At 53.3% G+C, this 25,513-nt stretch overlaps 3 protein-coding genes across 8 annotated transcripts in view; 2 read left to right on the top strand and 1 right to left on the bottom strand.

Annotated features, from left to right (window-relative positions):
* Nucleotides 1–1,433: 1,433 nt before the first annotated feature.
* Nucleotides 1,434–6,077, top strand: TIGD3 (tigger transposable element derived 3). Its single transcript, XM_027856133.1, has 2 exons — nt 1,434–1,494; nt 2,450–6,077. The coding sequence occupies exon 2, from the start codon at nt 2,466–2,468 to the stop codon at nt 3,891–3,893; it is 1,428 nt and encodes a 475-aa protein (XP_027711934.1). The 5' UTR covers nt 1,434–1,494; nt 2,450–2,465; the 3' UTR covers nt 3,894–6,077.
* Nucleotides 5,438–19,906, bottom strand: SLC25A45 (solute carrier family 25 member 45). 5 transcript variants are annotated; one of them, XM_027856135.1, is made up of 6 exons: nt 19,367–19,906; nt 17,889–17,932; nt 17,523–17,594; nt 16,557–16,742; nt 7,695–7,953; nt 5,438–7,452 (listed from the first exon to the last, which is right to left on the bottom strand). In XM_027856135.1, the coding sequence occupies exons 1-6, from the start codon at nt 19,401–19,403 to the stop codon at nt 7,184–7,186; spliced, it is 867 nt and encodes a 288-aa protein (XP_027711936.1). In that variant the 5' UTR covers nt 19,404–19,906; the 3' UTR covers nt 5,438–7,183. The 5 variants fall into 5 exon arrangements, with proteins under 5 accessions (XP_027711936.1, XP_027711940.1, XP_027711937.1 ...); XM_027856139.1 differs by lacking the exon at nt 17,889–17,932 and having other exon boundaries at nt 19,367–19,508; XM_027856136.1 differs by lacking the exon at nt 19,367–19,906 and having other exon boundaries at nt 17,523–17,656.
* Nucleotides 19,907–24,934: 5,028 nt separating this feature from the next.
* Nucleotides 24,935–25,513, top strand: part of FRMD8 (FERM domain containing 8) — a 19,783-nt gene continuing 19,204 nt past the window's right edge. For both annotated transcript variants that reach the window (XM_027856141.1, XM_027856140.1), the window contains exon 1: nt 24,935–25,008. The gene's annotated coding sequence lies outside the window, so the exon portion shown is untranslated. The remainder of the gene's footprint in view (nt 25,009–25,513) is intronic.

The raw sequence follows: 25,513 nt of genomic DNA, 5'->3' as shown, positions 1-25,513 counted from the left end.
TTTCTGTTTAAGCTGACAATATAGGTGAGCCAGCAGATGTAGAGCTGTAACTAGGATTATTTGCACCTCCGGCAAGGAGAAGCTGGGGAGAAAGGTCACCTGAGGAGGAAGTGAACCCTGACTTACTACAAGGTTTCAGTGCACCCCTGTTGAGGAAGCAAAGAAGCAAGGTGGTTGGGGACCACAGGAGCAATGGCCTGGGGGCAAAAATCTGGTTCTAGGGCAAAGCTGCCGTCACTCAAGGGGAGGAGGATCTCTTCCGAGGTGCAGCTATCTTAGAAGTGCCCCAGACTACGGATAAAGCCCCGACTGTCCCACCCTAGTTACAGTTCTGAATAGAGGGAACGAGCAGCCCCCCGGATCGGAGCCCAGCTCTTGTCTGCCCCATTCTCTTCCCCTACTCTCCCCTTCTGCCCCTCATCCCTGCACCCCCAGTTCAGCCCCCCCGAGGCATCTGGGCACCCCCTTACTCAGACACCCTCACTGAGCTCCGCGTCCTCACACAGAGCCCTCAGAGACCCTCCCAACACAACATCCCCATCAAGTGGTCTGCTACAAGACCCCCAAGAAGCCCCGGCTGGGGGGAGGGGTCTGACCTCAAGCCCAAATCTGCCTCTTTGCAACGTCCCCCCGAGCCCAGCCGAGCAAGGCTGCACCGTCCTCTAGCAGCGCCTTCTCCAGGGGCTGTCCGCCGGCCCAGGGGTGCCCGGCCCTGAGCCCCATCTTCCCCTGCGCCCGGACAAAAGCCTTAGGGAAGCGCCCGCCCCCAGCGGGGGGTCTCGCGGAGTGCTTCCGCTTCGCCCCCCCCAACATCCCCCGGTCCCGCGGCCCTCCCCTCCGCACCTGCCTGTATCCCGCCCCCATCCTGTCCATCACCACAAAGGCCCGCCCCTGGCACCGGCCTGTGGCCCCCCCATTCCCTTAGGCCCCGCCCCTAGCACCGGCCGTCCTCCTCACTTCCTGGTCCTGTCCATCACCCGGAAGGCCCGCCCCTGGCACCTGCCTTTCGCCTCATTCCCCAGCCCGGTCTAGCCGCATAAAAGCCCTCCCCAAACCCCGCCCAATACCCTGAGGGCCCGCCTCCAGCACCTGCTTTTCTCCGCTCCTCCGCCCCGCCCCTCGGGGGGCGGGGCCAATGCCCGTTTTGTACCGAGGCGGCCAGGCTGTGGCTGGGCTAAACCGTCCCTTCGGCGGCTGCCAATGGAGGCCAGCTGGAGGCGGGACTGGGCCGCGCTGAGAGCCAATCATCTGCTTCTGGAGGGAAGGGCCCTGTGGCTTCTGGGTACCGGAGTGGTTGTCCCTCCCCTCGTCCCGGAGCCCGGGAAAACCCGGAGCGGGGAGCAGACCGAGCCAGGCCGGGCTGGGCCGGGCCGGGCACAGCCGAGCGGGGCCGGGCCGGAGTCGGCGTCTCGCGGAGCGCCTCCGCTCCTCACAAGGTCCCCTCAGCCCGACGCCGCAGGGACCGGGCCCAGGGGGCGGGAGCGCACCCGGGAGGTGGGTGACGGGGATTGCTGGGGGATGCTAGGGGAACCCCCGCGCCCCTTCCTCCTCTCCCCCACTTTTGTGGGTCCTCCAGCCCTTCTCGACCCTTGACCCCCCCTCCCCCGCTCTTGGGCTCCATCCTCTCCCTCTCTTGTCCCCCCTCCCCTATTCTTGTTCCCCCCTACTCTTGTCCTCCCCTCCCCCACTGCTGTCCCCCTCCCCTACTTTTGGTCCCGTTCCCCTTGTCTGGTCCACCCCCCGCCCTTGACTCCCCCTCCCCGTTCTTGGGGGTCAACCCCTCCCTGGCCTCCACTCCCGCAGTCTGGTGGCCCCCTCCCCCTCTCCCGCCCCACGGGGTGCCCCCCTTGCCCCTCCCCTCCCCCACTCAGTGGCTTCCCCATCTGCTCCCTTTGTGTCCCCACCTGCCCCAGCGCCGCCTCCCTCGTAGCTCCCGGCGGCCCCTCCTTTCCTCCATCATCTTCCTCTCCCCCGGGTCCTCCTGCCATCGCTCTCCTCCTCATCTCTTCCTCACCCCATCTAGCCCCTCTCCATCTTTCTTCCTCCAGCCCCTTCCCTGCTTTGCCACTTAGGATCCAGGTGACTTTGGAGAAATCTGTCTGTAAAGAACGTTGGACCAGATTGTAGGTCAGATGGGATAGTGTTAATAGGTAATATTAGCACGAAGTAAAGCGCTTGGTCAAGATAGCATTGCTAACAGTGCTGCGCACAGTAGGCACAGCGGCTCATAGTAGGTGCTGCATAAAGGCTTCTGCTCCCCTGTAAGATCCCTTCCAGCTCTCCCTACCTCTTTTATTCTTCCTCCCCTCCTCTCCCCTGCCTGCTTCTCTTGCCCTCTTGGTCCTCTCTCCCATCGCTTCCCCACGCTGGCCCTTCTCCATCCATCCCCACCTCCCTCTTTCCTTCTCTTGGCCCTGCCCACCTGTCTTACGTGGCTCCCCACTTGCAGGTACCCCCGAGAAGCCATGGAACTGGGCGGCAAGAAGAAGCTTCACGCCCTGTCCCTGGCAGAGAAGATCCAGGTGCTCGAGCTCCTGGATGAGTCCAAGATGTCCCAGTCGGAGGTGGCCCGACGTTTCCAAGTCTCTCAGCCTCAGATCTCCCGGATTTGCAAGAATAAGGAGAAACTGCTGGCGGACTGGTGCAGCGGCACAGCCAACCGGGAGCGCAAACGCAAGCGAGAGTCCAAGTACAGCGGCATCGACGAGGCCCTCCTGTGCTGGTACCATATCGCGCGGGCCAAGGCCTGGGACATCACGGGCCCCATGCTGCTGCACAAAGCCAAGGAGCTGGCTGACCTCATGGGCCAGCACTTTGTGCCCAGCATCGGCTGGCTGGTGCGCTGGAAGCGCCGCAACAACGTGGGTCTGGGGGCCCGCCACGGCCTCCCTCCTCCTCCTCTTCCTCCTCGGACTTCCCCAGAGCCTCCTCCCCTGGGCTCTGACCCCCATACTCCCATTACCCTGAAAGACTTTTCCCCAGATGATATATTTGGCTGCACCGAGGTGCCCTTGTTGTATCGGGCAGTCCCAGGTAGGGTGGTGTCGAGTGATCAGTTACAGGTGTTACTGTGTGCCAACAGTGGAGGGACAGAGAAGCGTCGGCTGATGGTCGTGGGAGGCCGTCAGCCTTCTCCGCGGTGCTTCTTTGGGGTCAGCAGTGAGGCCCTGCCTGTCCTCTACCGCCCAGGCCCAGGGATCCCATGGGCAGACTGGCTGGCCCAGTTGGACCAGGACATGGGGCAGCAAGGCCGACACGTGGCCTTGTTGCTGACTGCCCACCCGGCCAGGCAGGGTGCAGACCTGCCTGAGCTTCAGCACGTGAGGCTGTTGCCTCTGCCTGCTGATGGTACCATGCCCTGCTTACCCACTCCGGTGGTGCGGGACTTCAAGACCCGTTACCGGCACCGCCTCCTGAGTAAGCTGGCCGCTCTCCGAGGGGAGACAGAGGGCACGTCTCTGGCCGATGCTGGGGCAGGCATCACGGTGCTCGATGCCTTGCATATGATGGCAGCCGCCTGGGACAGAGTGCCCGCCAGCTTCATCAGGAGCAGCTTTGCCCTCGCTGGCCTATGGCCCAGCAGAACTGCTCCGTCTACGAGAGAAGTGCCCAAGATGCCCCCCCTGCCCGATGGACTGAGACCTGAAGAATTTTCCCGTTTTGTGGACCTGGAGGGTGAGGAGGCAGACAAGGGACGATGCAAGGAAGAAGTGATCAGTGAGGGCGAGGAGGAGAACAGGGACGACGGCTTCGTGCCTCTGCCGACCAAAGCAGATGCCTTGCGGGCACTGGGCACCTTGCGGCGATGGTTTGAGTGTAACGGAGCTTCCCCTGAACTTTTTGGGAAATTTTATGACTGTGAAGAGGAGGCAGAACGCATGTGCTACCAGTGAGGGCCCCCCAGGCCCATCAGAGTCCCCACCTTCTTGTTTCCCGTGGAAACGCTCACAGAGGGCACTTGGGGATTTCTTTCCCATGGAAATAAGGCTTCTTCATGTTGAGAGGAGAGAAGCTGGGACACCCAAGGCCAGGCTGTGAAGGCTTCTTCATCCTTGAGCAGAAGTGGCGCAGAGAATTCTGAATATATTGCCTAGTAATACTTTAACCCTCTTGGAAATTCTAGGGTATTAGACCAGAAACCACCAACAGGGAAACTAAGAGCTTGGGTATGGGGAATCTACTAGGCTTTACAGGCAGCATGAGAACTCCATGAATTCTGTTTTTAAAACCAATTCTGCTGGTGGCAATCAAGGCTTAAAACGGGGAGCCTGGGTGGCATTTGTACAAGACCAGAGGGATTCGGGCAGTCGGCAGAGGGCGGGTCGCCGACACCTTCCCAGCTCCCAGGCTGAGCCTTTCAGCATTGACTCCAGATTGCTGCCTTTCCCCCCCCCCCCCCCCCCCCCCCCCGAAGATCATGGTGGGTGGAGCTGCAGCTCAGGCTTCCAATCAGGACGAGTCAAAAGAATATTCTTTCAGAAGGATTCCAGAGCACCTCAAGTGAAGGGGAAGCCACATTAACCACTCGGTAGCACATATCCCCAGCATGAAAAGATTGAGTCCAAGAAATAACTGTCAAGTAGCTAAGGAGAGGAGTGGTGTACCAGGGAGTCCTACAGAGAAAACAAGAGTGAATGGTCCTTTGGCATGTCAAGGCCAGGGCCCTAATTTTCCTAAAGAAAGTTTTCAGCTCTTGCTTCTTCCTTGGCTTTTTGTAGACATCTCCTTTCCCTAGGAGAAACAGGTCAGGGGGCTGACCGCCTGATGAGGACATCTGGCCAGTCCTGTTACTCTTTCAAAGCTCAGAACTTCTAGACTAGTGGAGAGGACACTGGTGACCAGGGAAGAGACAGACCTTCTAACTCAACCTGGGTCTCCAAAGTCACTGTGGGTCAAGGAAAATAGCAGACTTCCTTTGCTACCCTAAAGGCCGAGGTGTGCATTGGTACCTGTATAGGAAGTACGTTCGCATAAAAATCACTGAGTCCGACTGATATTGGGAGAGCTCTGCCAGATGACTTTGGGCACATCACCCTCTGCACCTTGGAGCTCTGGCTGTAAGATCGCCTCAAACCAAGAGCCCGAAGAGAAGTCACCAGCTGTAAAGGGCAGAGTTTCAAGGGATTTTTGTGTTTTTCTTGCCAATCCTGGGGTAGTAAATGACTAAGGAGAGCAAGATGGAGAGTGTGGGAGGAAATCACGGCCTGGGGTTGCAGCTATCCTCACTCCCTGGGTCCAGGGAGTGGTCTATCACCCCAAATGATGCACTGGGCCCTAGAAAGGCTCCTAGCTTCAGGGACAAGCCAGCCTGGGAAAAGCCTGCCCTTGGCACTTACTCGACACCAGCATCTCCTTGACCCTTAATACTGGGTTTGGCTATGGGTATGGTGGTCTCAGCGCATTCATTTTTTTAAAGCAATAAGCAACCTTATGATTATTCATTTACAACTTTATACAGATTTGTTATTCAGCTAGAATGGGGGAGGAAGGAAGCATTCAATAGTTTGAGGACAGTCCCTTGTTCCAGGGTACTTTGGGATTCAAGACTACACAGGTATGGTTTTCCTCCTCATCCCTCCTTTTTTCGCCCCAAGATTTTGAGCCACTGTAAGAAAATACTCCAAAACCCCTTGAAATTTCCATTTCAGACTTTAGGTTAGGCAGTGCCCTGCTGTCACTGACCCGCTTTGTTACAGGGCTCAGGAGGAAGAACCCAAAGGAAAACCATAGCCGGGAGTGTCTTCTGAACTAATAATGAGATCAGACGAGTAAGAGCTGCAAGGGAGCATGGGGTCCACTGTTCCCTTTACGGATGATGCTGGGAAGCTCAGCAATGACTTGCCCAAGGTTACATAGCGAGGAAGTAGCAGATCTAGCAATCAGCCAAGCCAGGATCTGAACCCTAGTCTTCTGACCCTGTAGCTAGTGCTCTCTAGGTAGAATCAGAGTAATCTTTCCCCTAGAATTACCGAGCTGGAAGGTCATCTTCTCTGGCCCCTGCCTCTAGGAAGGTCAGGGATGAACTGATTTCTATTTTTAAAAGGTCTTCAAGAATAAAGATTCTATTTCCTCCCTCAGGAGCTTTTCCAGTGTTGAGTTTTCTTACAGGCACATGGTTCTTCCTTGGATCTAATCTTAATTTCTTGGTGAAACATAATAGCCTTGACCTCTCTTTTTGTCCTCGCTGGAGATAAACTAGTTAATGTTCTAGGCTCGTGAGAATTCCTTATATTTCCGGAGACGCCCATGAAGTCTTTGCTTGGCCTTCTATTTTCCACAATAATGAGCTTCCATGCTGCTAGTCTTTCTCCTCAGGGCTTATGTTTCTAACCCTTTGATTTCCTTACCATTTTTAAAATGTAGAAACCCAAATCAGACACAGGGTTTGACCAAGGCCAAGGCAAATGTAAGGAAGAGCTACTCTCCAGCTCGTATGTTAGCAGGAAAGATACTGGCTCATTCGGTTTCTGGTCCACTAAGACTAGAAAGAGGAGAAGTGAAGGGGAAAGGAATGAGCCTTTATTTATGACCCACCCCCACCACTTATGCCAACCTCCAGCAGGGTAGAGGAGGCGTCGGGTTCTCAACTGTGGTGCATCAGCTGTAGCAGGTCCTACCAGGCGAGAAAGGCTTCGGGTGTGAACTCAGGGTCGGGCTTGCTGTCCGCTGAGGACAGGCCTGTCTCCTGGCTGGCTGCAGTGGGAGATGTTTTTTGGCCACACGTGGCAACTTTTGATGATATTCTCTTAAGCCCTAGGGGAGGGACTGGGATGTGAGGCAGTGGTCAGACCCAGATCATACAAGTAAGCACGCATCACCTCCCTCTCTCGGGATCCTCATCGAGAGCTGGAAGGGCCCTCAGTGGCCATGCAGGCCACCACCATCACCCTGCCCCCGGCACCGTACAGACAAGGCAGGTGAGGCGCAGAGCAGTCTGCTGGTTGTCCTGTATGCTTGCCTGTGTTCCCTCCATCCCATTCTTGGTGGGTCACTTCTATCCAAGCCAGTTGGAACCCGATTCCTGCCACCAAAGGAACAAGTCATTTTGCCCAGTTTAGGTAGTGGAGGCAGATTGGCTGGCCTCCTTCCTCCACTGCGGACACCAGATTTGGGGTACCAAATTGGGATTCAGTCTCTCAGAGTTAGGACTTGCTGGGGGAGCAACTGACACCACCCAGAAAGCTCAGCTCAGGAGCCGGAGGAGATGCTCGTAGCTGAAGAAGGTCACGGCATTGACAGGAAAGGCCCGGGCGCTGTTGAGGGTCAATCCCTTGAAGAAGACGCCTGGCCCTTCTTGCCGAGCGCTGCTCACCATGCAATCTAGCAGCCCCCGGTACTCTCGCTGCTTAAGCCCATCCATTTGCATCCGTGCCTTGACCACATCCAAAGGAGTGGCTGTGGTCCAGGATATTATCCCTGCAAAGCCTCCAGCCACCAGCATTGTAGCTGAGCCTGCAATTGACAAACAGAGAAGAAAGACCTGAGAGCCCAAGTGTTTCCTCCTCTGAGTGCTGCCATCTTGGAATGAGGGCATCCACCTTCCTGTCCCATCATGGAAGCAGCAAAGTGTCGTATCTCTTTCCCTACACACCCCTGCACATTCCCACCCCACCCCCACATCCTCTAGCCATGTTGTAAAAATGAGGTGTTCGGCCCCTCCTGCCCCTCCTCCTCCCTACTGAGCCTTTACTCACCAGGTTCCTTACTGTCTGAAGTAAGCCACCAACTGAGACCCTCATAAGTGAGAAAATAGAGGCCCAGAGTAGGTGTATCCCTCAGTACCAGAGCCCAAGCTCCCCGAAACAAGCCCTGGGGCCCCTCCTCCCGGAGGATGGTCCTGGCACAGTGCAGGGGACCCCTGTACTGGGATGGGGCCACTCCCGGTCGAGCCCGGGGCTCCGTCTGGTTCTGCAGTCGAACTTTGATGAGGTCAAAAGGAGCCAAGCAGTAGGCCTACAGGGAAGGAGAGGAGACCAGTTGGGAGGGGAAGCTGGTCAATAGCAGCCTGATGAGAGACCCACTCTCCCATTCATCAGTGGAGCATACAAGGGAGAACCAGGTAGAGAAAGCAGGAAGGTGTATGAACTACACTTTAGGAAGATAACAGATTGGGGAGCCATCAGTGATGAGTCCTCTGACCCCAAGTCCAGGGTTCTTCCTATTTGGACCCCTGACCCTTGACCTCACTCAGCATTGTGCTATTCCAGTCAGCTGTATCAGTCCCAAAGACTCCTAGTGACATGCCTTCACGACATTCCTCCCTTGGTTACCTCTGTGGCCTCCAAAGTCTCAGGACCTCGGTGCCTCAACAGCCTCCCTCACACAACCCCTCCTGCTCCTAGCTCCACACTTCTGAGTGTGGCAGGCAAGTGAAAGTCTTGGCAATTAGCAGTACTAGAAATCTTCAATAGGAGGCTGAATTAGAGAGAAGATTGTGGAAGCTTGTAGACTGGAATCATTGAGATTAGCATGTGGGAATCTCACCAGCCTGGCACCAAAGGGATGGAGTAGTGATGGGGGCTTCCATTATCCAGACATAAACTGGAGCACTCTCTGACCGAAACAGGACGACGAATACTTCCTGATTTGCCTTAATGATCATTTCATCCTTCAAAAGGGGAAAATGCATGTGGAATCTGATTCTAACTAACAGGGAGGAAATGGTTAATGGGGTGGAAATGGCGAGAACCTTAGTGGGGAGTGACTACTTCCTCCTAGAGTGTGTGACAGAGGAAAGGAAACCCGGAAACAATATGACATACACCCTAGGTATGAGGAAAGCAGATTTTAGAGGGTTCAGAGGAAGGCTGGTATACAATAGGGAGAATCTTACGGACTCACATTCTACAGTGGAAGTCAGACCAGAAGGAATAGGAAATGCTAAAGAATGAAAAGTGATGACACCAACACTTACTAGCTGTGTGACCCTGGGCAGGTCACTTAACCCCAATTGCCTAGCCAAAAAAAAAAAGTGATGACACAAATTCCAATGAGGAGGAAATATGGGGTGTGTCTGAAGAGGACTCTAATCCACTTAGATTTTTAAAACATATACATTAATAATAACTAGCATTTACATAGTGCTTTAAGGTTTACAAAGCACTGTACACATTTCACTTAACCTGTAAGGTAAGTGCCCTTATTAGGCCCATTTTACAGAAGAAGAAGACTTGTCCAGGCTCATGCAGCTAGTTGAGTGTCTGATATGGATTTGAGCTCGCCTTGTTTTTCTGGCTGCCGCAAGGGGCACAGTACTCTCACCCACTTCACCACCTAGCTGCCTAGAAGGTAGAAGCAAGGTCAGGGATCCCAAGATGGATACAAGAGTTTGGAACAGTCCGATAAAACTGGCGTCAAGATTGCTGAAGCTTAGAAGCAGCTGGGGCTGAAGAGGGAAGCTAAGGGCACTGCAAAAGGGATGGGATGTGAGAGGAGCTGCACCAGGGAAGATCAAAGAAGAGACAGGACGATAACCAACAACAGAGGGGGAGTTTGCTTCTCTTTCTCTGCCGGGGATAAAGTGGCTCCCCAAGAGTTGATATCAAAGATAGGAAAGAAACGAGTCAGCATGCACCTGGCAGCCCTTGAGAAATCCTGCTGAATTCTATCCTTGGGTCCTGAGAGGAAGGGCAAGCATGATTGCCAAGCCCCTCAATGACATGTGAAAGGTCATGGAAAATGATGGAAGGGTGAATGTCCCAGGGTTCAAAAATGGAAGAAGTGAGCTTGACTTTTAATTCCTGGGAAAGCCCTGGGACCGATCATTAAAGAGACGGTTGGCAAACATTGAGAAAAGGAAACTGTGTCTATACAGAGCCGGCCTGGTTTCCCCAAGGACAGGTCATGACAGACTGACCCCATTTCCCTTTTTGACAGAATACCGTGATTTTAGCAAAGTATTTGATAAAGTATCTCTAAATATTCTTGGATAAAAAAATGTATAGGCTATCAATAACACAATTTGATGAATTAAGAATTAGCTGAAAGAGCAGCTACAAAGAGCAGTCATTAATGGATCGATATCAGCTTGGCAAGATGTCTCCAATGGAGTGCCCCAGGGCTCTGTGCTTGGCTTTGGTATGCTTAACATTTGTATTCGTGAACTATGTAAGTCACAGAAGGCATGTTCATCATATTTGCAGATGACACCCTTGAGAGCAGAATCAGGATCCAAAAAGATGTTGAAACCCAAAGTATCACACTCTAGTAAGATGAAATTCAACAGACACAAAATGTCTTACAATTGGGTACCCAAGAGCAGGGTAAAGTTTCCTGGTTAGACAGCAGTTTGTCTGAAATAGATCTTGGGGTTTTAGCGGACAGCAACCTCAACATGCCAGCCAGGAGAGATGGGACTTTGAGCTGCCTGGGAAGGGACAGAGAAACGGAGGAGAGAATCCCACAGTCCTCTGCCTTTCTCCGACTTCATCCGGAACGCTGGGGTTAGCTCTGGACACCACAGGCTACCAATATGCTGGAGAGTGTCCAAAGGGGGGCGACCAATATTTATTAAGCACCTACTATGTGCCAGTGTGGAAAGCACTGGGAGTACAAAGAAAGCCAAGAGACAGCCCTGCCCACAAAGAGCTCACACTCTTAAGGAGGAGACAACATGGAAACAAATACATAAAAACAAGCTCTAAACAGGATAAACAGGAAATAATCAGCAGAGAGAGAAGACACTAGACTTCAGAAGTGTTGGGGAAGGCCTCTTGTGGAAGGGGGGATTTTAGTTGGGTCTTAAAGGAAGCCAGGGAAGCCAGCAGGCAGAGATGAGGAGGGAAGGAATTCTGGGCATGGAGGCAGCAGAGTGGGGAAATGGAGGCTCTTGTCTGTGGAACAGCCAGGAGGCCGGTGTCACTGGAGGGAAGATTCCGCTATTCGGGGTAGGTGGAAGAACAATGGGAAGGGAGGAGGGGACAGGTGATGAAGGGCTTTGAATGCGAAGCAAGGCGTTTTGTATTTGGTCCTGAAAGTAATAGGGAGCCACTGGAGTTTATGGAGTAGGGGGTGACACAGTCAGACCCATGTTTTAGGAAAATCACTTTGGTGGGTGAAAGGGGCAGAGGATAGAGTGGATAGAGTGGAGGGGACAGAAGTATTCGCCAGGCCTCATCAGCAGGTTGGATATGGAGGGGGGAGATCGTGAGGAGTCGGGGATGACGATGCCAGGATGTTGGCACGAGGATTGGCTGATGGCACTTGGCACATCGGGCCTGGATCAGAGAGGACTAGGTGGGGGTTAGGGTGGGGGACAGCACAGTAGCTGTCTTCAAATATGTGAAGGGCTGTCAGACATCCAGTAGATTAGACTTGTTCTGATTGGCCCAGAGAAGAGAATCAGGAGCTTTGGGGCCACGCTGAAGAGGCCAGTTGGGACTGGATGGGATGGGCAGGGTTACCCCAGCAGAGGCTGATATTCGAGGGGAGATGCCAGCCATGGGCTGCACTGGATGGCTGCTAAGCTGTCCTGCTACCTAGAAAAGTGAGGTTCTGTAGCAGAGACGAGGACCTGAGGCCTTGATTAGGCTCGGGAAGAGGGGCCTCAGGCCTCAGCCATTTGATAAGTTCATAATAAAAGCTCAATGATATAACACTTGAAGTTTTGCCAAGTGTCTTCCTCACACAGGCCTCCCTCCCCATCAGGACATGTACTGATTGTTCCCATGTCTCGGATGAAGAAGCCGACTCTTGTTCACTGTCACACAAAACCCATGCCCTTGACTTCATCTCTCTTTACTGCCCACGCGCCTTCTCTGCTAAAACCTCAGGGATGGCCAGGAGGCACTGGCCCAACTCAGGCTGGTGAAGACCAGGCCCTAAAGAGAAGCAAGGTTAATAGTGAAATGAGGGCCCGGTTGGCTTTGGTGGGTGCATCGGCACAGATCCTGAGCTCAAGAGAAGGGCGGGGCACATGGGACTGAGGTTCCAATGGCGGGGGTAACCTGATTTTTGCAAAAACTCTAAAACCTCAGCTCTCCTTAACCAGAAGACAACAAGCTATCTGCTGTGTCAAGAAAACAACGGACCTGTTTATTGTTAGGCCAGCCAACGCTCCGGGTCCCTCCTTCTGGCCCTCCCTGGCTGATGCCTCACCTGACAGTATCCATTGTTCCTCATCATTGAGCCTTGGCAGACAGGTGGTACAATGGATAGAGCACCCAGCCTGCAGTCGGGAAGACCTGAGTTCAAACTCAGCCTCAAATACTTCCTAGCTGTGTGACCCTGGGCAAGTCACTTAAGCCTGTTGTCTCAGTTTCCTCATCTGTAAAATGAGCTGGAGAAGGAAAGAGTATCTTCCTCTCCAGTATCTTTGCCAAGAAAGCCCCAAATGGGGTCACCAAGAGTTGGACAAGACTGAAACAACTCACAGCAGACAAGCAGTCGCCTCTCTGAGGGCCAGCTCCCTCTCACGCGTTCCCGAGCTCCCACTGTTACAAAGCCCTCCCCTCTGTCCCGTCCTTCCCCTCCAGCCTCCCTTGCACCGCTCAGGCTCCCTCCAGACTTCTCCTGCTACCTTCGTTTTCATACCAACACCCTTCTCCTTTTCTAAGGAAGGCTCCATCCCCGTGACCTTGAGAGTGGGGAGCAGGCGCCGAGCAGCAAGGGGAACCTTTCTAGGAAGGAGGCCGGCCTGCACTTAGAGCCTAGATCACAGAGCTGAAAGGGCCCTTGGAGCCCTTCGTTTTGGGGGGTGACGAAAACAGGCTCAGAGAGTGATTTGCCCAAGGTCATGCAGGTAAGTAATTTACAGGGTCAGGATTAGACCCCAGATCTTCTGTCTCCATGTCCACTACACGACACTGGTTTCTATCTTCACAATTTTGCTCATAGCCGACCCCTACCTAGCCCTTCCCAACTGTCTAGTGCACGTGCCATAGGGTAGCAGCCCCCACCCCCTCCTGTTGCCGTTCAATCCTGTCTGGCTCTCCGTGACCCCATTGGGGGTTTTCTTGGCAGAGATACTGGAGGGTTTGCCATTTCCCTTCTCCAGCTCATTTTACAGATGAGGAAACTGAGGCAAACAGGGTGAAGTGAGTTGCCCAGCGTCACACAGCTGGTAAGGGTCTGAGGTCGGGTTTGAACTCAGGAAGATGAGTCTTCCCGACTCCAGGCCCAGCGCTCTGTGCACCGTGGTGCCCCCTACTGTCCCTATTCCTGCAGAGGGCAGCACCATCCTTCCAGTCCTCAGGATCCCAAGCTAGGGTCCTCCTGGACTCTCTCACCCCCCCATATTCACGGTGTTCCCAAAGCCTGTCTATACCACCTCTGCAGCATCTCTGGGACATGCCCTCTTCTCTCTGCCAAGGCCCCTCCCCTGACGCAGGCCCTCATCCCCTCACGCCTGGCCTAGTGCAGGGGATGCCGGTGGCTCTGGTGAGCTTAGGAAAATGACTTGGGAGCTGGACGAAGGCTAAAGCAGGCCCCAAATCTAGGGTCCCAGCCTTGTTCGGGAGGACGCCAGTCTGGAGGCTTTGGGGAGGTTAAGGGTGTGTACCTCCAGCCAAGCTGGGGATGAAGAGAAACTTGAACCTTTTTGGGGGGTCATTAATCATTAACCGCAACAACCACACCCTTTGTCATCAGCGTGGACTGTGATCCTCATTAGGAATGAGAAGTGTGCACTAAACGGAGACTTGCTGAAGGGTGCCTGAGGACGGAGCCAGGAAATGCCATGAATGGAGAGCAGAAGGCTCGCTAGCTCCCTGAGCCTCAGTTTCCTCATCTGTCAAATGGGTTCAATAAGACTCACAGTCCTGGGGTAAGAAAAGCTTTTTAGAAAGCTCTGAGTGCCGTCTGTCTAAATGTCGGCTCTTCCACTCTGATCCCTCACCCAGTGAGAAGAGCCGCACATGTGGCACGGCACAACACTTGGTAGTTACTTACAGCACATGCTGTTGTCGCTGTTCAGTCTGCCTCTTGGTGACCCCATTTGGGGTTTTCTTGGCAGAGACACCAGAGTGGTTTGCCATTTCCTTCTCCAGCTCATTTGACAGATGAGGAAACTGAGGCAAGCAGAGTGACGTGACTTGCGCAGGGTCATACAGCTGGTATGTGTCTGAGGCCAGATTTGAACTCAGGAGGATGAATCTTCCTGACTCCAGGCCCAGCTCTATCCCTGCACTTGGTAGGTGCTTAACAAACATTTATTGATGATAGACTGATGTTTGCTCCCTCCTAGATCTTGACTCGCTCCAACCCCACCCCCAAAAGGCTCATGAAATAAAGATCCAGGACAAAGACCAAGACAAAGTTATCTAAGTTACCTAATGATTAATATCCTCCCACCTCTATCCCCAGACCTGTGGAACTAAGTGTTCATTAATAAGTCGGCAGAGCTACAGTGCCAGGGCTGCTGGGTACAGCCAGGAAGGAGCTGGGACTAGGGCAAAGAGAAGGAAGGATGTCAGGGTTACCCTTCAGCAAGGCCTTAAGCCTGGTGCTGGGCACGTGGCTATCAGCGTCACATTGGGGGGGGGGTTCTCAGTCTAGGTTTGTAATAGGATATAGTAGTTTGACAATTCAGTGTTTTAAAAATACATTTATTGGGCACTTACTGTGTGCCTACGACTGTGCTAAGTGCTGAGGGTACAAAGACAAAAATGCCAGGACCTCAAACTCTCTTGGGGATTAGAGTCTGCACTTAGATAAATGGGTACAAGATCCTCTAGGAGGAGAGTGAACGCTAGCGACCGAGGGGATCAGGAAGGGTGGAGGCCACAGGGAGGGGCGCCTAAGATGAACCTTGAAAGAAACTAAAGAGTTGAAGGGGTGGGAGTGGGCAGGGACGGCTTTCCAGGCCTGGAGGTTGCCTAGGGCAAAGGTGCAGAGGTGGGATGCCCAAGGCCAGGGAGCAAATAGACCAGTTTGGCTGGCACAGAGTCTATGTGAGGGGGATGAATAAGAAAGTCTGGCTGGAGCCAGATTGTGAATGGGCTGAATGTGAAAAAGCTGAGCATTCCAATGTAAACTCCTTGAGGGCAGGAACTGTCTTTTGGCTCTTTTTGCATCCGCAGTGCTGAGCACAGTGCCTGGCACAAAGTAGGCACCTCATAAGTGTTTACTGATTGACTGACTGAGCAGTTTATATAAAAAGGAGAGAGGGGGCCACGATCTGGAGCTAGAGACGGACTTGGGCACACATGGGCAACTGGGTAGAGAAGACAGCACAAGGAGGGGAGAGCGATGAGGGGCTGCAGCTGCTGATGGAGGGCAGTGGCCCCAGGAGTGGACAGAGAGGACGGGACACAGGACCCAGGAGAGCTTGAACTGCCACATTCAGCAACCAAGAAGACATAGAGGGAGAAAGAAGAGTTGAGCAGCACCCCAAGGCTGCACACCCAGATGGCAGGAAGGACGGTACTGCCATCACTAGGAATAGGAGAGTATGGGAAAAGGGTGAGTTTAGGGGAGAAAACGAGTTGCTGGCAGCACGCTCAATTTGAGATGCCAAAGGCATCTGGTGATGAGGGAATGGTGCTCGGGGGTGGGGCTGAATCTAGAGATGAGAATCATTCGGGTAGAGAAGATGATTAACTCCATGGGGGGCGGGGCACGAGATGGCCAAGGAAGTGAGTGTAAAAGGAGAACACAAGAGGCTCCAAGTAGCACCCCAAAGGACACTCGTGGTTGGGGATGGGAGGAGGAGGATGGGAGGAGGGGGATGAGGGGAGGGGGATGGGAGGAGGCAAGCTAGGAGAGGGCCAGGCCACTGAATCAGAGAGAAGAAAGAAGTGGAGGCAGGTGAGGAACGAGAAGAGAGTGGGCATTACTCATTGGAGCACAGACCTAGAGCCAAAAGTGCTCTCATTCAACTCTTTCATTTTACAGAGGAGGAAACTGAGACCCAGGGAGACCAGGCGACTGGCCCAAAGTCACACAAAGGTAGGGTGTGAACCCAGCTCCTCTGATTCCAAGGCCCCACACCGCTTCCAAATATTCATAATTATGAGGCAAGAAAACACTTCCAGAGTCAGGTGGTCCCACACGAGCAGATCAAACTGCCAGCACGTTAGCCTTAGGGTTAACCCTCCCTTGAGCCTTATATGCCCCAGTCTCGAGCCCCTTCACCAGCCTCTGAGCTCCTTCTAGTCACCTTTCAGTGCCCTCTGTCCCCTCGCTGGCGCTCTTCACCTCTAGAGCGTCCAGACCCCAGGCTTATGCAGACCGTCAATTTGACCAGTATTCCAAATGGGCTGACAGCCTCTAGAAGCTGGGAACAAGGCTCTCTCCTGACAATTCTTCATTTAACCCAAGTGGCAGCGGGCTTTGGGGTCTTCTGTAAGAGTGTGTGGGGGGAGGTTCAGGTTGCCTTCTACTGAGCAACTCTGACCTTACCTGCCAGAGAAGACGCCCTGAAGAGAAACATTTCCTTTTCTGATCATCCGTGGTGATGATAGCATGGAACACAGCGTCATCACCTGTCCTGAGCCCTAGCCCAAGGAAGGGATGGCCAGAAGATGTGGCCGCCTATGCGTGTGGACTCCAACACTGACGCCCTTCAGAGGGAGCAAGTCCAGCCTTCCCTGGTGGCCAGAATGGTGGGTCACACTTACCTGCACAAACCCTGCAATGCTGCCAGCCACAAAGATGTGGCCGTAATTAGGGGGCTGGGTCTTTCGGGCCTGGTGGGACGTGGAGCTGAGCAGGAGCAGGGAGTTGCTGTAGGTTCCAAAGAGGACAGAGTTGACCACAGCCACACTGCCGATGGGGAAACTCATTCCCTTAAAGAAGCCCAGGACCTGCAGGCAGAGACAGAGCCAGGCCTGGGCTGGAGATGGGCCTTGGTGGGTGTGCTCAGATGGGGCTGATGGGGCAGTCATTCCATTCAACCCACAAGCATTTGTTAAGGGCTTCCTATGGACCATACTTTGTCCTAGGGGCTGGGTACCAAAACCCCACCACCCAGTAGCCCCTGCTCTCAAAAGGTTGACATTCTACTTGAAACAGAGCCTACTCTTTGCCTACAGGGACAGGTAGAAATCTTGAAGTCCTACTAACTGTCCCAGAATGTCATCCCTGGAAATAACCCTGAGGTCATCTGGTCCAAAGCCCCTCATTTTACAGGTGAGGGAAGTGGGGCCCAGCGAGGGAGAAGAGTAAAGAAGAGAGGGGCCTGACCTGGACCAGAGGGTCCAAGCTTGAATCCCACCTGGGCCACTCACTACCTGTATGCCCCCTCAAGCAGGTGGCTTCGAGCTCTATGAGCCTCAGTTTCCTCATTTGTAAAATGAGAGGGTGGGATCAGATAATGTCTAAGGTTCCTTCCAGCTTTGAAACTTTGATCATGTGAGCCTAGGAAATTGCTGGGAAAGAACCCAGGTTTCTGAGTTTGCCAGGTGAGGTCCTTAGATCTTCCACGTGCTCTTTTATGGCACTCACCCCTCCCTCGCCAGCAGCCCAAACGTTATCTTATCTCTGCAAAAGTGACATTGGAGCTGGTGCTTAGGGGAGGGGAGGGGGGAGAAAAGACCTGCTCCTGCCCAAGCTGCCCCCTCCTCTTGAGAATCAGAGCTTCTTACGGACTCCCGGCGGTAGGTTTTGATGACACAGTCCACAATGCCCCGATACGTGTTCTGGGTCTGCAGCCGCACCTGCAGGCAGAGGAGACGCTGGGCTCACCATTAGGAGGACCGTCGAATTTGTCATGGGGGGCCTAGGAAAGGGGGTGTGCCATGGAGGAGACCTTCCGCCGCTCCCCACAAGTAAACAGGCCCCCTCATCAATGTTTGTGTCCCATTGCCCAGGAGCCAGCCCAGCTGCTAGAGCTGCTGCTCTGGGGCAGGATGCCTACTGCCAGATGGCATGGGAATCCACACCCTGACCCCAAGTGGTGCAAGCGTGCAGCCCCTGCTTCCAGGCGTCGGCCCGGCTTTTCTTATTCTCACCTTCACTGTGTCTAGGGGGTGTCCCAGTATCAAGCCCACAGCTCCTGCAGACAAGGAGAAAGAGCTAGGCCACGGGTCCACTGGGCCAGACCCAGAAAGAGAGGAGAAGGGAGCCAAGCACAGCGGCAACCTGCTCCTTCCTCCCCGTGAATCCAAGAAGAATGAGGCGCAGCTCCCTCTTCTCCAGCCCAGGGAGGACCAGGACACTCCTGGGTGCTCTCACCTGGCTGCCTCTGGCTCTCGCACCTTGCATTTTCCTGACCCCCCTCCCCAGCTAGGATTTCTTCTTCGTGGAATTCCTGATCCGGAAGGAACTTCAGAGAAGCCGTGAGAAAAAGAAATGCCGAGCGGGGAAAGACGCCCAGCTTTCCAACCTTGACTTTCTTCCCATCCAACCCTCTCGTCCCAGCCACAGGCTGCTCTTTTAGGCAGAGATTCTGAGGAGCGCACCTGACCTCCTGAAGACGTGGGGAGTCTGATTTTGAAAGCGGCATCGACTTTGGGGCCAGGGGGAGATCGGCTCCCTGTGACAAATTCCACTGTCCTCCCCCTACCTCCTAATGGTGAGCCCAGCGTCTCCGCTGCCTCCAGGTGCGGCTGCAGCCAGAACACGTATAGGGCATCGTGGACTGTGGAATCAAAACCTACCGCTGGCAGTCAGTGAGAAACTCTGATTCTCAAGAGGAGGGGGCAGCTTGGGCAGGAGCAGGTCTCTTCTCCCCCCTCAATTAATCCCTTAATAGTTTGGAGTGCTAAGAGGCCTGCAGGGAAAGTGGATGGAGGGCCCTGGCACTCACAGATGATGCCCACAGCTCTAGGGGCAGGTCTGCCAGGAGCCTGGGGTCCAATCTACCTTCCCCAGCTCCCAGAGTCCATCTAGACTGAGGAGGGGAGCGGAGTGCGAAGCCCTGGGGGCTGGGTCCTATACAGGCCCACCAGGCTACTAGGGACAGTTGATCTATGCCACGAGTGTAGTTCAGAACTGGAAAAGCAGCCTCCTTCTCCTGCTGTCCCCACAGCTGTGACTCTAACACAGACAGACCCAAGTCAGACTGCCCCAAGGGACACCTGCCCAGAAGGTCTCCTGTGGGCCATCTTCAGGTGGCGCTAGAGGGTGGCTGGGGAGATGGAAGAGAGGCAGGGGCCCAGGACAGGGCAATGCCTTTCTCTAACGGTGGATTAAATTTTTAACATGGCCAGACACAGGGAGTCCAGCCAGCGCTCCGCCTAACCGTGGCTTGTCACACTGGGTCTGGCCTTGGGACACAGCCCTCACTAATCTCTCTCTTTTCTCTCTTGTTTGCTCTCTCTTTTTCTCTCTCTACGGCTCCTCCTCTGCTGTCTCTCCTCTCTCTCATTCTCTCTTTACTCTCTGTCTCTCCTCTCTCATTTTCTCTCTGTCTCTCCTTCTCCAGAACCCCACACAGTGATGCCCCATTGAAAGGTACTCTGACACACAAGAAAGAAAAACTTCTCACCAGAGATCCAACCAGCCACAAACTCTTCCACAGGCATTTTCCAAGGCACACAGAGCCAGGAACCAGGGTGCTCTGGCGAAGCGGGTGAAGCTGGCCCAAGTGTAACTCAGCTCCTCCCACAGGCCTGAGCTGATAGCTTCTCACTAATGTTTAAACCTAGGTGCAGGGGGGTGAGAAATGGCCCAGTGCCCAGGCCCAGGGGCCTTGAAGGGAGGGACAGAGCCTGGATAAAGTGCAAGAAAAGAAGAAGGAAACGCTGAAATGTTCTCAGGGGCAAGGACAAGGAGATGACCAGGCCTCCCGGCGGGCTCCTGGCTCCGGGGTTCTAAACCACGACAGGAGCAGCTCTCTCCCTCACAAGCACACCGGATATCTGGTTACAGTTGTGCTTGGCAACATCCTGCCTCCCAGCCTGGGAAATCCTTAAGGACTTAACCACACGGCAGGCCCATCCCAAGCTAACACGGAAGCTGACGTCTGCCTCCCGAGCCTCTGCTGCCCCATTCACGTTGCCCTGCTCTCCCCTCCTGTCGGCAGCAGCTCGGTGGAGGTTCACCTCGAGGAGACTGACCAGGGCAGTCAAGGGGGCAGAGAGCCACTAGATGGCAATGCCAACTCACTGGAGGCACGGATCGGGGAGGAGGGCGGGGCATCCACGGGAGTCACCCACCAGAGTCCTGGATAGGCTGTTGATGCTGCCATGTCTGAGTGACTCAACCTTTCTTTGCAGGAGTCTGATGCCTGCCTGCCTCACAGGCCTTGTGCAGGGAGGGAGGCCCTGGAAAGGGGAAGGACCTTGTGTCCAGAGGCTGAGCTCCCCCATTGACCTTTGCACAGCCACAGCCCAAAACAAGGGGGAGGGCACCCGGGAAGCCCGAGGAGCAAAGGTAGGAGCTGCTGCCAGGTAGCACATCCCGGGAGAACCGTGGGTCCTCTCTTCCCCCAAAGCCCCGGACTCAAATCTGAGAGCCCTCTCGCCCATGATAACCAGACACTTCAGACAAGCAGCTGACCCTGTTTGACAGGCAGCTCCGCCAACCACTACCGACGTGCCCTCCTTCGAGCCCTTCTGGGCCTCCTTCCTCACCTGTAGGATCATAGCTGTAAAGCTCTAAAGCTGGCCGTTTGGCCAAACCCCCTAGTTTTACATATGGGGAAACCAAAGTCCAGAAAAGCTAAGAGACTTGGCCTAAGCCACCCAGGTAGTAAGGGCCAGAACCAGGCCTTCCATGGCTTTTCCTAACGGACTCCAGCTCCACCTGCCATCCCTTGCCCTTACCACACGTCAACCTGTCTTCTCTTCTGATTACGCGGTTTTTGGATGACATCTTTCAGAGCTGTTCTTTGGAGTACGTCGGTGTTCTTTGGTGTACACATTGGTATTCACAGAAGCAAATGCAAACTGGTCATTTCATGAGGGAGGGCAGGGGGGGCCTCCTGGAGAAGGTGGCCCTTGAGCTCAGCTTCCAAGGAAGCAAAGGATTCTAGAAGGGAGATGTGAGGGACACGGAGAGAGATGGAACCCTAGGAATGTGGAATAGCAAAAAGGCTGAATTGGCCTGAAGGGAGAATGGGTGAAGGAGAGATACATGGGGTCCTATGAAGAGTTTGTGCTTCATCCCAGAGGCAAGAGGGAGCTACTGAAAGTTCTTGACAGGGGAGTGACCCGGTCAGACCTGTGCTTCAAGAACAGCAGGGATGGACGAGGAACAAAGGGGCTGTGATGGGATACAGTCCTGCACGTGGCCTCAGGAAGACTGGGGTCCACCCTCTGTCTGACATTTACTGTGTGATCATGATCAAATCACACTCTGAGCCTTACTTTTCGGAGACATAAAAAGGGCATGAAGGGTTCCCCCTGTAGGATAAGACACCATCAAGAGTGTCATGAGACTGCAATGAGTTCATGTGGATAAACTGCCGGGAAAAACTTGAAGCAGCTTTGCGAACATGAGTTACATACACTATTACTGCCCTACATAGATGGGGGAGGAGGGGGCACTGTCTTCCCCATCTTCACAGGCCCCACGGAGGTCTTATCCGCTCCACCTGGAACATGCTGAAGAGGGAGGGAAGTTAGCTCTCCATTAGAATCTGCTGAATGCTTGAACTGGCCCTGAGGACCAGAGCACTGGCTGGATGGGAAGTGAGAAGATCTGGGTTCGAATTCTAGCCCTGCCACTTACTAGCTGGGACTTTGGGTGAATTGTTTAGCCAATTTGGGCCTCTTACCTCATCTATGAATGAAGGAGTTGGACTAGATCAGGGGTTCTTGACCTGGGACTCCTGACCTTGTGTTTTGAAAATAACACTTTTAATATAATAAGATTCCTCTGCAATCTTATATAGTTTATTTTACACGTTTAACAACATGATTCTCTAGTGGTTGCACCTATTGGTTCTAATTCTTCCTTACAACATCACTAATGTGAAAATGTTTAACAGGTATGTACAGTAGAGCCTGTATCAGATTGAGTTGCAGTCTTGGGGAGGGAGGTACAGAGGGAAGGGGAGAAAAATTTAAAACTCAAAAGCTTATGGAAGTGACTGCTGAGAAATCAAAATAATTAATAAAAAAAATTAAAAAAAAAACATGATTCTGAGAAAGGCTTCACCACAGCTTCTCCAAGCTGCCAGAGGAGTCCATGGCACAAACATAGCTTACAAACCCTTGGCCTGGACAGTCTCTGGGGTCCCTTCCAATTTTACAGCCTGTGGTCCAGCCCTGTCCTCACCAGTCTCTCATTGCTCACACAGCCCCACACACTTTCCCTTAGGACAGTGTGTCTTCCAGATGGAAGGACAAACAAGAAGAAAGGAACAAAGATCTCATATTCATGGGTAGAGGAATGGGCCCACTTCCAAGCCTTCTCCTAATCCTCACCCCAAGGGTTCTCCCCCATAGAGCTTTAGTCCCACTAAGGGAGCTGCTGCCTCCTCTTAGCTGAAGGCTGATATCCAAGATTTTCCCACGCTTGGCTTCCCTTGGGGTTGACTGACTTCATTCTGCCTCTGAAGTCACTACTTACCTCACAGCTTGTTTGGTGAAATAGCTCAGTGTCTACACTGAGATCTTTCATGGGAGTAGGGAGCTGAGAACAGAGACCAGGATCCTCCAACCCCTAGGTATTTCCTCTGGTGTTCCACCCATCCACTAGGGAAGGCTAGGAGAGAGAATGATTTGTACTGTGGAAGGAGGGCAGAGGTTCATCTAGTCCAGCCAGTAGCTTCCAGGCAGGAGTGACTCTGTCTCTTGCCCCAAGTTTCCAAGATTCCTGTTTCTTGACTATCACTATACTGGACCAATGCACAGCTCCTTCCTGAACAGCTAAAGATGTTCTTCTGTGACGTGTGGGGAAACAGAAACAGTAATAGAAATGACATGGGCTTCCTGTTCACCATCCTCCAATTAAGAAAATTAACCCATTTTCTTTCTTGTTTTTTGCTGCCATATAAAGGGCTGCTCTGAATACCTTGGTGCACAAGGGGACCATCCTTGAACTACTTCAGAAGTCCAGTAGTAGTCAATTAATCAATCAACAATTATTGTTTTCTGTGTGCCAGGCCCTGAGCAATCACTAGGTCAAAGCATATTAACAGTGTAGTGATTTTTCTCACACAATTAAAAATTATTTCCCATAATGATGATACCCATGCAATATATTTAACCTGTCTTCCCACAGCCCTTCAGTGTTGACTACTAACATCTTTGATCATCTTTCCCACCTTGGGATGTATGAAATGAAACTTCAGGTTGCTTTAGCTTGAATTTCTCTTGTTAGTGTTTTGGAGGCCTTTCATATGGTGGCTGATGGTATGCAATTCTTTGAAAACCACTCATCTCCTCTGACTTCTTATCTCTTTGCTTTCATTCATGCTTTCTTTTTTTTTTTTAATCTTACGCGAGTCTTGTCCATATCTTCTCACAAATCTTCCTTGCAAGATCTACCCAGCGCATTGGAAGTCTTCCTCTAGGTCTTTCAGCATCTTGTGGCTGTCTAAGCAGCACCTGGGCTATCCATCTCTTATCCTCTACCCTGATGGGTACCCGATCAGTCCACTTTCTTTTCTGATCATCAACCAGGAAATGTATGCCTTTCATACAACTACCTGTGCCTAAGTCATATGGCAATATGACTGGTTATACGTTACATTCTACCTATTTCCTACCATGCATCTTTTGGATCACCATAATTTGATTCTTTCGAGATTCTTCTGTTCCATGATTTGTATCCCCAGAATATTCATGTTAAAATTTAGTCGAGCTTTTCTGTCAGAGGCAGTTTGGGATTGTGAAAGCACTGTATGATTTCTGAAAAGCAATCCAGACCACTCCCTTCAGCTCATTCACCATTTACAGTATCTTTCCAAGCTTCCCAGCTAGTTAAGGAGATGTCTGTCAAAGTCCTACATAAACACTGAACCACGGTAGTTAAAATACTCTCATTGATTATCGATGTGGGTGTTCCTCCAAGCGTGATGTAAACTGTAGCCCGTCTGCACCTGCTTGTCTTGGCTAACACTTGTCCATGTCCTTCAATAAGTTGGACACAATGAGTCTACCCCATGTTGCTGGGTGGGCGGGGGCTTCCTTGCCTTCTCTTGACATTGTCAGGGACCCATAAGGTGTCCCTCACTCTTGCCATGTGACCAACGTGGCTGACTGTGAGGTAATGGGCTTCTTCAGTGAGATCCTTGACCCTGACTCTTCCTGTGAGTTCACGGTTATGTGTTGCAGCCTGCCCACTCTATGCCTCTTCATTGCCTTCTAAGTGATGCTCAGTTTTAGTTCCTGGGAGACTGCAGGGTTACAGGACTTTCAGCCCTGAAGTAAGTCATCATGTGGCAGGGCCATGTACCTCAAACCAGGCTGGTCCCAGGCTGCCACTGAATGCTGCCTTGGCCGTCCAGCAGGCCAGGACATCTGCCTGTTACCACTTGGCTAGCTTTCTACCTCTCCTTCCAGGATGACAAATCAATGGCTCTTCCTCTACAGTGAAGGACAAAACAGCTCTATCCCTTGTCCCCACTCCCAAATCCTATCATTTGGCTTCCTTGGCTGCCTGGAGTCACGCTCCTTCACCTGGATACCAGGGAGTGAATGGAAGCTGGGGGAGGGCAGGCAGTCTATAAATATTCATTGGGCGCCAATAGCTGTGGATCTTCTGTCGTGGCTGACTCTTCATGAGTCTTCATGGGGTTTTCTTAACAAAGATACTGGAGTGATTTGCTATTTCCTTCTCCAGCTCATTTTTAAAATGAGGAAACTGAGGCAAACAGGGTGAAGTGACTTGTCGAGGGTCACACAGCTCTATTACACTCGGGCGCTCTATCCACTGCGCCACAGGTGCTGACAAAACCCAGAAAGATAAAGGATGAGCTAGCTCCCAGTCTAATGGGTTTTTTCCACACATTCCGGACCAAAGTCAGTACTCAAAATACCCAAAGTGCCCTGCGGGCAGAATCACGTGGGAGGCCTAAGGGGTGGGACCCAACATTCTCGAAGGCGCCAGCGAGATGCGCACGCGCCGCATCCCTGGCCTCAGATTGGCTCCCTTAAGCCGAGGGGGCGGGAACCGTTGGGCTTGGCGCTTCCTGCTACAGTCCCTTCCGTATACCGAAGCCGCCCGGTCCGATTTGAGGTGAGATTCCGGGGCCAGTGGGGCAGACGGGGGCACCGAGCCCCGCCATCCTGGGGTGGGAGCCCCCGACCTCCAGCTCAGCTGTCGACTGCCCGCTTCCTTGGTGGGGGAGCTGGTTTCTCCCTGCTCGGTCCGCCTCAGCCTCGCTCTGACCCCGCCAGCCTCTTTCTGACACCCCTCTTCTACCCTCCCGCTGGTCCCCCTCGCACTCCGCAGCCTCGCTCTGACATCCCCCTCCCCGCTCCTCCCCAGTTCTCAGCCTCGTTCTGGTACCACTTCTCCCCCCAGCCTCTGACATCCCCCTCCCCGCCCCCCAACCCTCAGCCTCGCTCTGGTCCCACTCCTCTCCCCCTCTCCCCGCAGTTCTCAGCCTGACCCCGCCAGCCTCTTTCTGACGTCCCTCGTCAACCCTCCCTCTGGTCCTCCTCTCACTCAGCAGCCTCCCTCTGACACCCCCCTCCCCGTCCCCCAGCCCTCAGCCTCGCTCTGGTCCCACTCTCCCCCC

This window comes from Vombatus ursinus, unplaced genomic scaffold, assembly GCF_900497805.2.
Source record: "Vombatus ursinus unplaced genomic scaffold, bare-nosed wombat genome assembly UNPS02011369.1, whole genome shotgun sequence".
NCBI classification, from domain to species: Eukaryota; Metazoa; Chordata; class Mammalia; order Diprotodontia; family Vombatidae; genus Vombatus; species Vombatus ursinus.
The sequence above is the reverse complement of the archived record's forward strand: the minus strand, read 5'-3'. Positions and strand labels throughout refer to the sequence as shown.